The sequence below is a fragment of the Lissotriton helveticus genome, chromosome 1_1, assembly GCF_964261635.1.
Source record: "Lissotriton helveticus chromosome 1_1, aLisHel1.1, whole genome shotgun sequence".
NCBI classification, from domain to species: domain Eukaryota; kingdom Metazoa; phylum Chordata; class Amphibia; order Caudata; family Salamandridae; genus Lissotriton; species Lissotriton helveticus.
Genome location: NC_136057.1, coordinates 1675484893 through 1675497920, shown reverse-complemented (window position 1 = coordinate 1675497920; position 13028 = coordinate 1675484893). Strand labels below are relative to the sequence as shown.

The following is a 13028-nucleotide window of genomic DNA, read 5'->3' as shown; positions in this document are numbered from 1 at the left end:
ATGTTGCCTTTTTAATGTTGAATTTAAGACATTAATTATTTCAACCTTATTCTTTCAAACAATCAGCACTTTGCATTAATTCATTGATATTTTCCACCTCTCACCAGGATCTCTGCTCATAGGTGGTTCCCAAACATGATATAGAAAGTAATCCAATTTGGTTTACATAGGAATAGAGTGACTACCTCACCTGTGGGGCCTTTAAAAGCTCTGAAGGAATGGAAGAGCCAGTCACATGACCGGCTTTGCCTAACATGCAAACTACCACTATGTACCAGTCATCACTAGCTCTAGCCTGTGGGGAAAGTCTCTTGATTTCTCTACAAGCATTCAACCTCGGGGTCAATGTATTGCTAATTGTAAATGTTAACTAGCAATTACGTGGGCACAATCCTCCATTAGTATAGCATTGTAGCACCTTTATTAAGTGGTTCTAAATTTCCAAACATTTTAATTGTAGACCGCGGTCAGATTTCAGTTTAGTGGCGATAGGGTCATAGGCCTGAAGAGTACTGTTTTGGTCCCTCACCTGGCAGGAGGATGGTGGCAAGGGGGCGAACCTCCACACCTTGAACCGGGTATTCCAAGGGAGAGTTGGCTTTGGCGATGAGAAGTCGGTCTGCTGGAGATTGGGACCTAGAGAAAAGAAACAAAGATACGTTTGATGATGCGACTAGGGTGGTTTGATAGCTTTGGCGACTACATAAAGAGGAAACCGTTTCGTCCCGAAGGCTTCTTGTGTAAAAAGAGTACTCCTTCTCACTCACTTTCATATACTTCTGGAATACAGGGTAAAGTTTTTTAAAAGCCTTGGAAAGCAAGCATGTGTAGAGTGCAGTAATTATTTAATGCAATCCTTCAGGTTGAACCATAGCAGAATTCTACAGGCACTACTGTTTTCCAAGTGGAAGCGTTTTTCGGATACAAAATAGGGTAGGTGATTTCCCCGATTTACGTGCATCCGAATATAAGATTGTTCGGTATAAATGATCACCAAACATTCAAACAGCAAAAAGAAACAGTTCTAAAAAAAAGAAGTAGACAAGACCTTCTGCAGATAAAAAAATGGCCATGGTTAAAATCCCAGCACTGTGCCCACTCCAGTGTACAAGCACTCTCCTATCCTTGTATTCCTTTGAATAAACAGCCAACATGCGTTGTGGTTAAAGTGGTCAATGTTGGCCGCAGTTTTATTACGAATAAATGCATATACTTTAGTTATAAATAGTATGACCCCTGGTCATCAATCATCATTTGTAAACTGTCATATTTTAGTCATCATAAATTATATACTTTGCTTGTCATACACATTGTTTTCCGTAAAATTCGTAAATCGCACTGACAGTTCATTGGTTAGTTCTTTTGCAGGTTTATCTCCTTTCTTGTCACTCCTGGGTCTTACAATTGTTCGACTGGTTTCCACACTCTTTGCGTGTGGGGTGTAGCTTCTCCCCAGAGTTAGGCCCCAACTCACTACCTTGTTAGTCTCATTTGTGCCCTGCCGTCCGGCGGGGTCTGGGCTGCAAGTGCCGTCTCCATTTGCTACCCCCTTTTTGTTAGGTCAACTCACCCGCCGTGAGGTGTCCCAAAGTGAGTGGCCCTACTCCTACACACCGCCCTGTTGGTGTGTCTCCATAACCAACCATTGTACCCTTAGTTCTCCTCTATCCGTTTGCCGGTTGTCCAGCACTGCAACCGTTCTGTTCTTTAGGTGAGGGTGGGTCAAAATCGCAGTGGAGCCGCTCCCCTGTTCCACGATGATAGGAGCTGTACAGGGTGAGCGGTGACTTATATCCCCCCTGCACTTTCCCGCCTCTACTGGCGGTGTTCCCCCATTGGGGGGTTTGTATCTCGCCAGACCCCCCATTGGCTGGGTGCGGGGGCATGGCGCCTCTAGCGCCCGTGGGGTGCTGTGGGTTACACTAATTCCACTTCTGGGCGCTTAAGGGCTACCAGAACCGGATCTTTCCAGGGCTCGGCATTGGTTATGGCGCCGGCCCTCGAGGCCCCCTTTGAGGGCAACCTCTGCGATAAACTGTGGTTGAATCCTGATACCTGTACAAGCAGGATTGTACACAATTTGGAAATAGGAGTTGTGCCAGAATTATTACACCTCTGATTCCCCCTGACAGATTTTGGCAAGTAAAACCTGCGGAAAGCAATCAGGAAAATGGCCCAGAACGTACGCAAACATGTAGAATTTGATATGTTAAATACTTAGGCCTGATTTAGATCTCGGTGGACGGGTAGCTCCTCACACTGATGACGAATAACACGTCCGTTGAAATGTAATCCTATTATAGCCTATGGGATTTATATATTTGAAACCCGTCCACCGAGATCTAAATCAGGCCTTAGTCTGCATAGTTTGGCACAGTTCCAAGTGACAAACGTGAATTTGAGGTTTTGATAGAGGAGGAGGGTGTAATAATCATTTCTTACATGACGCGTTTAAAAAACACAATAATGCCAATATTTGGAAACTGGCAAAGGAGTGATTTAGAAAAAAATATTAAGGGCATTTAATTGAATTTGAGGAAGTTTAAAGTGGCAGGGGGGTAAAAGAATTTAATTTTTGCTCATACAAATTAGAAATCTCCCTTCAAAACTGAAAATGCAGGTATGCAAGAGACCTTATCATTAAAGCTCGGCCTTCAAGCTACGGTAAAAAGTTGCCAGGGATGCTTACAATGTTACAGCAAAACTACGGGCAGTGTGCCAAAGAAAAACAAGCAGGACTGGCTGAATGTCTCACACAAGTCAAAGGGTGCACCTGCAGGTGTGTGACAGCTGCTTACCATTAAGAAATCTATGCACCTTGAGGCCACCTACTTCACTTTCTCTCTGGCCTCAATTCAGTGTGATGTGAAAGCGAGTTTCAGTGTGCATTTTGAGGGAAAGGGAGACACTTTTTCAATCATGACGTAATCACATGTAAAGAATCTATGTGTCTGCTCATTTCATCAGTGAAACGCCTACACACAAAGATATTCAACAGACACTCAGATCTTAATTCCTACGCAAGGCGCTTGGCAGGGAGGCAAGAGTAGCCCTGGAAACTGTTTCAACAGTAGTTTCTCATGGCTCCAAGTCAGAAAGCTAGGCAGTGGAATGAGGAAATGAAGGTAGGGGTTCAACCCGAGTAGCATTTTCAAGAAAATGATGGCAAAGATTAATCTTTCAAGCGCTACAATAAAATGTGTCAACACAGCTGACTAATAGAGCCAGAGGTTTTACAGCTCGCTCTGAAGAGAAATTCATGGAATACTCCAATACTGTGCAGTCTGACACAGCTACTACAGGTATTATTTCTCAACAGCCGCAAATCATGCACTTGCTTCTCAGACAACTTGAGCAGAGCTCTCAATCTTCCCATGTCCATCCATCAGAAGAAGTTCATCTAGTCCAGGTATTTGCCTTTCATTTTGTGAATTTTAGGCCAGAGCTGTAGCATTGCAGTATTAGTGGCTGAGTCATCTGGTAGCCTTACCCACCTTTTGCACGTTGACTCGCTGCTCACTTGCATGGCACATCTTGGGTTGTTACCTGATCCCATAACATAACCTGTTCCCATGTTTCCTAATTCGAGCAAACTAACTGCAGTATGGTCCACTCAATCTCTGCCACCCGAGCAAATCTGAGCCTCTCACAATGTGCCCAGGTCATTTGCTTCTCCCACCTTCATTGCCCACTCTACTTGACACCTTCTGCTGCAGCCTGAGCCTCCTTCCACGAGTATCTCATTATGGGGTCTTTCTGCCAACATCACCTTCCTGTGAGGTCCTTCCTGACATACATCATATTATCTTAGTTCTTCTTCCTGCCCACCTGACAAGTCACCTGCTATCTATTCAGATTATTTTCCCTGAGCCATATACCACCCCACATGTCTCAGTCCCCAAGTCCATGGGACAAGACTTATATGACCCATAACTCTAAGTGGTTCCATACCTTCCTGAAGCATACCATCCTCGTATGTTTTCCAACACTCTAGACACATGTAGTTTACCTATCTTCCTAAAACTGGGCATTCCACATAGAAAAGACCATTAGACTCAAAGTTAGAAGAGGGCAGAGTTTACATTCTCTGAAGCCTACCTTTGCTTGCACCTTTGGTATCTAAACCTGCTTGCTGGTGGGGGGCAATGATACTCATTTGTGACGACCGGGATTTATTCAACACCTGATTTCGATTTCGAACAAGACTGATAAAAGCAGGAAAGGAAGTAAAAGGCAGAAGAAAAATATATGAACACAGTGACAAAGGGAGAAAGCAGGGAGTAAAAAATAACCTACAGGAGTGAGATAAAGATGCATGAACTGTAGGGTGGTTGACGAAAGAGCAAAAGGCGGAAACAACATCAGGCAGCCTTGCAGTGGGGGGGCAGTCCACCCCGGGCAGCACAAGTTTTGGGGGCGGCGGCGTCCCCCGGCTCTTACCTGAGCCGTCGCAGAGCAGCAGACGCAGGGCCTGTCCACACCCCCACTGCTCTCACCTGGGGCAGTCGTGGGGGCGCAAATGCTGCCCCACCCGCCACAGGCGGCAGAAAGTCTAGCTATGCCACTGCAGCCTTGGTATTCAGCAGAACAGGCATAGGGCTCCTAAGAAAATGTTTTTGTTGCTGCATTTTTTCCAGAAAGTTAGCAATGGATAAATACCACCACTGTAAGCACAATATTTAGAACAAATTCAATGTTGCTTTCTTTTTGACGGTGCAGTTCCGTACAGGACATTGGGATACCTAGGGCCTAATTACGAGTGGTCCATTATGTTCTGACCAATGCGTAAACCCCTGTTTATGCATCAGTTGGAATTATGAGTTGGCAAGCATTTAATGCAGCCAATAACTATCGGACGCTTTAAATAACTCAACCTTCATTATTTCAGCAGGTTAAACCTGCCGAAATTTAACGGGGGGAATTATTACGGTATATACTGAATCATGAAGATTTTGGTATGTAAAACGCCAAAATCCACGTGTTATTTCCCACCATCTTGTAGAAGGTGCAATTTAACACACCTGATAAATAACATACCTCGTGGTATCGTTATTTATCAGGTGCGATAAACAGCACCTCAACTCACAATCAGGGCCTTAGAAGGGCAATAATAATTTATAAAAATAATGTTCTAGTGGGTAAGCAGATATCAGAAAGCCCTCCTACGTTTTGAAAAGCATAAGAGGACTTGCTCGAGTGTCTGTGACTTGCGAGGGTGGCCACCACAGTCCTGTCACCAATGACATCACGGATGGAAAGGCTACCAATATACAAGCAAGATAGGGATTTAAGACCAAGTAATAAGCATCCCATCCAGCAGCGGCTCTCCGTTAAGGCGGAGGAGTGTTGCCCCGCCTGCTACGAGCACATCAGGTACACACAGAATAATAAAATGGTCATTACCGTACCATTTTATTATTCTGCGTGCTGCTGGCCTCGCTAGCACAAGTGTGATGATGAGGATGGGGCAGAGAGATTCATGCGTACTGCAGGATGCCTGCTTCAACTGCGCATGACAGATTGGCTGGCTGTCTACAGCTGGCCAATCTGTCATGAGCACTTCCGAGCCTGCAATCTCAGTGCTGTAAAACAGACGAGGGATTGCAGGCACAAGCTTGGGGAGGAGTGTGGCTCAATGGTTAGAGTGGCAGACCCTGATGCAGAGGTCTGGCCCTGGACCAGGGTTCAATTCCCTCCTCGGCGGGTCTTGGGCTCAATTTCCTCGGACCTGATAATTCTCGCCTCGGTGCCTATTCTATACATGGGTCCCACTCTGCAACTCTGGGCAATAGCTTGCTTAATCTCCACAACGGCCCCAACAGCACTGGGATGTCTGGCTTCACATTGGGGGTGTCCAGGAGTGCCATTTCACAGGGAAAAGCCAGGAAGGGTTCCACAGTGGTATGCGTACAGCGCCAGGAAACCCTGGTTGGGGTATAAGTGCGCTGTACAAATTCATTTCAAGCTTCTAGCCTGAAAATGAGCGCTGGGTTAGGCTGTTCCAACCAATCCTGGAGCTGCTAGGATTAGCTGGATTCAGAAGCAGGAAGTAAACCACCTTCCTTTCCTGCTTGTCGTTGTCAGGAAGGGCAACAGGCAACATATTAGTGAGTTTTAAGGTGTGCCGCACTGCACCGATTTTTAAAGTTGGTAGCCGCTCCTCAACCCATCGCTCACTAAACATGCATACTTGTTGTGGAATTAGCTTCCACCTGAAATGTGTTCTATCAGCTAAGCGCCATAAAAACTTAAAAAGGTAAATTGATTATTTAAAGTTTAGTGGAGCGGGAGTCTGCTTATAGGCGGCTCGATTACAAGCGGGTTATTTTCCAACCCCAGCGTGATCTCATGTTTATGCAGGGATTGGAATTACAGTCAAGTGCTATTTAATAACATATCCGATAATTATCGGTTGTGTTAAATACCTCAACCTTCTTAACATTTTACTAACTGTCTGCAGTTAAATGCCAAAAAAACCGAGGTCCTGATCTTAGGAAAGCAGGCGGAGCTCTGGGGAGACCAGTGGTGGCCTCCAGAATTGGGGGTGACTCCCATCCCAGCTGCCGAAGTTAAGAACCTGGGGGTCTGGCTGGATCCTACACTCTCCTTCACCAGCCATACGAAGAAGGTTGCAGCTACCTGTTATGGTATTCTGCGAGGGCTGAGACCGGTCCTCAAATTCTTCGACCCCCCTACTCGGCAACTGGTGGTCCAAGCCTCCATTCTTTCTCGGCTGGATTATGGGAGTGCGCTGATGCTCGGAGTGAATCAGGCGGAGGCCACTAGATTGCAAAGGGTGCAGAATGCCGCGGCGCGAGCCATCGTTGGCCTTCCTAGACAGTGTTCTGTTTCTGCAGTTTTGACTTCTCTCCACTGGCTGCCGGTCAGACAGAGAATTAAATTTAAGGCTCTCTGCCTGACATTTAAAATCTTGAAGTTTTCCTCTCCTCCAGCCCTCGCTAAGCTTGTTTCCTCCTATGTTCCTACGCGGTCTCTTAGATCGGAACTTCTCCATCTGGCGGTCAATACACGGTTCAGACTGAGTAGGATGGGAGGTCGCTCCTTTCGAGTATTAGCGGCAGGATTATGGAATTCTCTCCCTGTCCATATTCGAGCCTTGAATAGCCTTACTTCCTTTAGGCGCGCCATAAAAACATTTTTGTTCCCAATCGCCGACTGATTCCTTCCTCTTCTTCCCAGCATCGATTTGTTGTGTTGTGGTACCTGATCAGGCGCCGGGACGCCCCTTGGCTGGGGCAGCTGCGCGCCTTATAAAAACTACTAACATAACATAACATAACATTTTGGCAGGTCAAACCCGCCAAAATTTAACAGGAGAAAAGCATACAGTATTTACGTATCTTGCAGATTTTGGAGTGCTAACACCAACATCCACGTTACTCTCCAGAATCTCACAGTAGGTGCTATTTTTGGGCACCTAATAAATAACCTACCCCATGGTATTGTTATTTATCGTGTGTGATAAATAGCATCTACACTTCGTGTGTGATAAATAGCATCTACACTTGTAATCAAGCCCTTAGAGTGCCATTGAAAATTAAACACTCTTAATAGGCCGGATTGGAGTTCACCCACTTTTTTGCAGCTGTCCCGCATCCGTCAAACTCTGAATAACTACTGACGTTTTATTAGATGTCTCTTTGGCGAATAAACCACTGAAATCGAATGAAATTAGCACAAATCACTCTTTGCACTTCTTTGCTTTCATATGACAACCTAATGTATTCTGGATGTTGTAGTTTTGGCTATTTCCACCCCGCTAATAATACGAGATCCGCAGCCGCAGGGCGAAACAAAGACGACATGAAGCAAGCTGAGCTCTCACCTAGAGCAGCAGAAGTATCTACTTGTGTAATTAATTTGTACTGTTGACCAGCTATGCCACTAAGGCCCCTTGATCAGCTAACAGTACTTCTAAGTTTCAAACACATTGCCCGCCAAGTGGATGGATTTTGTTTTTTTGTGTACAGTTAATGACCCGGGGGCACAGGAGAGAGTCTGCAGCAGTGTGGCCACCTCATGCCTTATCATCACAGCTTCCTGTCCTGTGCTTTTATCGTACAAATCATTATCATCCGGCAAGTTAGTTTAATTAGCGGGGTGGAAATAGCCAAAACTATTCTGCTCTGTCTCTGCAAAGTGGTTACTCTAATCTCTGATTACACATGGACACTGGAATCTCTCTGGTCCCGGGAAGTGAAAAGAAGCCAAATGATTGAGTTTCACAAACCGTAGTTAAACTATAAAAGGCTGTCTGTGATCCATGCATTGTGTGAACAGAGGGGTCTCTCCAGCGATGACACATAGTTTGTTTCACAATAGAGGCAAGCAAGCTTTTAGTTCTACTGAGGAGCTTTGGATTTTGATGTCACTCTTGTCTGGGTGATGAGGATGTCACTGTGATCAGAAGGAATAGTGATACCACTCCGGTCTGAGTGCACTGGAATGTAGCTGTGGTCAGCAGCGTGGGGGAATTGAGATTTTCCACAGCAGGGGTGGACAGAAAGCCATGATTGTATTAAAGACACAGAGACTAATATAATGCGTATCCTCTTTATTGCCAACACACAGCAGCTACTTAAGCAAAAACTTAGAATAGGAATCTTTAGAACAATCTAACCCATTATATAATCCCCTGCCTGTCAGCCATCATCCTTCTTTTTTGAGGCAAATTGAAAGAAACCTGTTCCATTGCAAACTTGAATCATACCAAAGTAGAAACACTTTTTTTGTAAACTTCCCAGATCTCTGTAGTAAATGATGTCCAGAGACAGTGGATGACTTCTGTAGGTTTCTTTATTCAAGATAGGAGATAGCGTAAGAGCAGACCATCCACGGCAGCAACAGTCAGTAAACTGCCACAGCATGGAACATACAAAGAGAAGGAAGAGTAGAACATGGAATATAGAATATAACAGTAAGCATTCCTAAGAAAGACTAGAATAACAACCTGCATGTACTACACATCTTCTCCCTTTCTGTTGTTTGAAAAAACGAGAAAAAAACCAAAACTTAACAAATAAAATCTTGCAGGTAAGTGGGAGGCCGCCGAGGCCTAAGAGGACGTGCAGAAAGTGAAGAACTTTGAACAGGAACAAGACCCTGCAAAAGAACAGGAGCATCACCCCCACCAGAAACAATGACTTCATCTTGTGCTTGAGAACCAATGGACGCACCATTTGAAGGTAAGTAATTATCAGTGTCATTGGCTAATAAATAACCACTAGAATCATCAGAACAGGGAGTTGAAGCAGAACCATCAGAGTGGAACAAAGGGGAAGAACCCAATGGAGAAGGATCCTTTTGTCTCTTGTAAAGTGCAACCCTTCTGAAGTTCCAGCATTCCCCATTATTTAGAATAACACAGTGGTTGAGCACTTTCTTAACTTTAAATGGACCCTTGAACTTGGACAAACCCTTTTGCAACCTTCCCAATTTGATTTTGACCAAATCCCCCACAAGAAAAGGGGAAGAAGTGAAATTGAAATTGGGATTGGATTGAGGAACATCAGTTTTAAGATCATCTGGAAAATCACCCTGCACCTGCAGAGTAACAACATCTCTCATCCAAGACGGAAATAACTTTAGACCAGGATCACGTCCTCTCATCAACTGAAATGGAGACAAATCTCCACTAGCCAAAGGAGTGGTACGATATGCCCATAACATTTCGTTCACCATCTTCCTGACAATGTGACCACCACTGGATGCCATCTGTATAATACCCTTGACAACTTTATTGGCTCTTTCGCATACCGCATTTCCTTGCGGGTTGTATAAAGAGGTAAGGTGATGGGAGACACCACAGTCCTTCAAGAAGATCTGCATGTCCTTGGAAGTGAGTTGTGGACCATTGTCTGTGATTAAGACAGAAGGCAAACCCTCATCCTTAAAGAGATTACCCAGAAACCTAATGGAGTTGGAAGCAGTGATATCATTGGTAAAATGAACAACCAACCATTTAGTGAAAACATCAATAACAACAATTGCAAATCTGTCATTCTCTCCTAACTCACCCATTGGGCCAATGAAATCGAGAGCAATGGTGTGCCAGGGTAAATTTGGAGAAAAAATGTGCGCACCATCAGCCAGTTTTGGACCAGTTTTCAACCGCTTTTCTCCTTCTCTGCAAAGAGAACAATTCTCGACCCAATCTACTACTTGGGAGTCAACACCAGGCCACCAGAAATGATCCTTAAGACGTCTTTGGGTAAGAGTCTGGCCCATGTGCCCCTCATGTGCCAAAGCCAATAACTTGGTCCTTAATCCAAATGGAGGTACAAATTTCTCACCTTTAAAAAGAATATCCCCAACAATAGAAAGGTCATCTAAGACTTTAATGTAAGGCCGAACAGCTGCAGAAACAGAACTCTCTCGTCTAGACCCCAATCTTATAAGTTTGATGACTTCTTGAAGAGTAGCATCAACAGACATTTCTCTAGACCAGTCACTGGAAGAGAAAACACCTTCACCCACAAAAACAGCATCTTCAAGCGAGGCCACAGCCACATCATCCAATTCTAATGACACAACTGAATTATAAGGGGAACGCCAATCCATAGACAACCTCGAAAGGCAATCGGCTTGGACGTTTCTCCAACCTGGAATGTACTCTACTGAATACTGAAACTCTTGTAATCTAGCCGCCAGCTTCATAAGCCGGGCAGATCCTTTTCCCGCCCCGCCAGGAGATAGGACTTTGATCAGGGGCTTGTGATCAGATCGTAGAGTAAACTTCATGCCCCACAAATAAGTGCGGAAGTATTCAACAGCCCAAGAAGCAGCTAATGCTTCCCTTTCGATAACAGAATAGTTCCTCTCTGTTTCAGTTAGGGTCCTGGAAGCAAAGGCAATGGTGACCTCTGATCCCCAACTCAATTGAGACAACATAGCCCCCAGACCATGTGCACTAGCATCAACAGTGACTATTGACCTATTATGTACATCAAAGGGAGATAACATTTTTGCATCACAAATCTCATTTTTGATATTTACAAAACATTTCTCTTGTTCTGGTCCCCAAGAAAAACCTACACCCCGTTTAAGCAAAGATCTTATACACACAGTCTTATCAGAAAAATGTTGTACAAACTTAGAATAATATTCTATCAATCCCATAAAGGACCGTAGCTGATCTTTGTCAGAAGGTGAAGGTGCAGAACGTATTGCTTCACACAAGTTCTTTTTAGGTTTTATGCCAGAGGAAGTAATGGTGTAGCCTAGATAGTCTACTTCACTCACACCAAACAAACATTTGTCCTTGCGTAAAGTTAGACCAGCATCAGATAGCTTTTCAAGAACAACACAGAGTGAAATTGTGCTGGGACTCAGTAAGACCATAAATCAGGATGTCGTCTTGAAAATAGACTACTTTGGGCACACCTTCGAATATACCTGACACCATGCGTTGAAAAACCCTAGCTGCTGACTTGAGTCCAAAGGGCAGACGAGTAAACTGAAAGGTACCCCATGGAGTGATGAAAGCTGTTAGGGATTTAGAGTCCTTGTGTAAGTCAATTTGATGATACGCACTCCTGAGGTCCAACTTCGAGAAAAACTTTGCCCCATTGAGAGTGGTAACCAGTTCAGATATATTCGGTAGTGGGAATGTGTCAGCAACAACACAGTGGTTGAGAGACCTGAGGTCGACACAGAAACGGAGTTTGCCGTCAGACTTCTTGGTGACGACAATGGGCGAAACCCAAGGGGAGGCCTCCACAGGTTCAATGACCCCAGAATTCAACATGTCATCAAGAAGACTCTTGACCTCATCCCTAATGATTATAGGAATGCGTCTCACCTTGTGTTGAACGGGAATTGAGTTAGGTTTGATTATTATTTTATGTGAATAGCCCTTGAGCCGACCCAAACTCTCACCAAAAACATTTTTAAATTTAGAGAGTAAAGAGAACAACTCAGTGTCTTCCACTACCATGACCTGAGGATCAGCTCGAGGATTCACAATAATGCAAAGGTCATATTGGTGTATCCAACCAAGGATGGCAGGACCAGACTCTGATACATACACTTTTCCAAAAATTTGTCTCGTAGAAAACACTATGTTAGCCTCAAAGTACCCCAGGATGTTCAATGGTTCACCCTGATATCCACCAGGAGAAATATCTGTAGGAAAGAGAGGACCCATACCCCATAAGTCAACAAAGAGGGAGTTGGGAATGATGGTGTACCGCGAACCAGTGTCCACCATCAAGCAAACATTTTTATCATTGATAATGAAAATAGCCTTAGGTCTCTTTCTGCGTTTGTGGTCCTCACGTTGAAGATCAGAGTCATCACCAATAACTAAAATCTTGTCAGTGTCATTCCTACTTACTGATATGTCGCTAACACATGAGACAGAAGGACGAGGCCTACTTCTGCAAACACGAGCATAATGCCCTAATTTACCACATTTCATGCATTCTTGCTTGGCTGCAAAACAAAATTTTGAATCAGAAGCATGTGCAAGACTACCACATCTAAGGCATTGCCTAGCAGGAAGGGGTTTAACAGTGTTATTACTCTTAACATTAACAGTTTTTTTGTTGAAGAACTTTCTTTGTTTAAGAAGAGCAACCTCGTCTTGGTCATCATCTTCCTGACTCGGAAGCATGTACGAGTGACAAGACACCTCACCAACGTCACTTGAAGTGGCTCTCTTTTCCAGCTCTCTCATACACCGCTGGGACTGTTCAACAACCTTTGCTAAATCAATTGCTGTTTGTAGATTGGGATTCTTCGCTGCCCATAGACGTTCCTGTATCTTTTTGTTATTGCATTGCACAATAAGCTGATCCCTGATCAGTTCATCTGTCATGTTGCCAAATTTACACTTCACAGACATTTCGCGCAATCTAGAGACAAAATCGTCTATGCTCTCACCAGTTTTTTGACTTTTGGTGTAAAATTTATATCTATTCATTACAAGGTTCTCTTCCTTGGCATACCTGACCTCAAGATGAGACACAGCCTCCTTATACTCATCCAAAGGGGCTTGTGCACCAGCT

At 44.3% G+C, this 13028-nt stretch overlaps 1 protein-coding gene across 10 annotated transcripts in view; it reads right to left on the bottom strand.

Moving 5' to 3' along the window:
* Positions 1-13028, bottom strand: part of B4GALNT1 (beta-1,4-N-acetyl-galactosaminyltransferase 1) — a 702884-nt gene that overhangs the window by 142363 nt on the left and 547493 nt on the right. For all 10 annotated transcript variants that reach the window (XM_078688946.1, XM_078688955.1, XM_078688950.1 and 7 more), the window contains one exon: positions 530-636. In XM_078688946.1, the coding sequence (XP_078545072.1) occupies positions 530-636 (107 nt within the window). The remainder of the gene's footprint in view (positions 1-529; positions 637-13028) is intronic.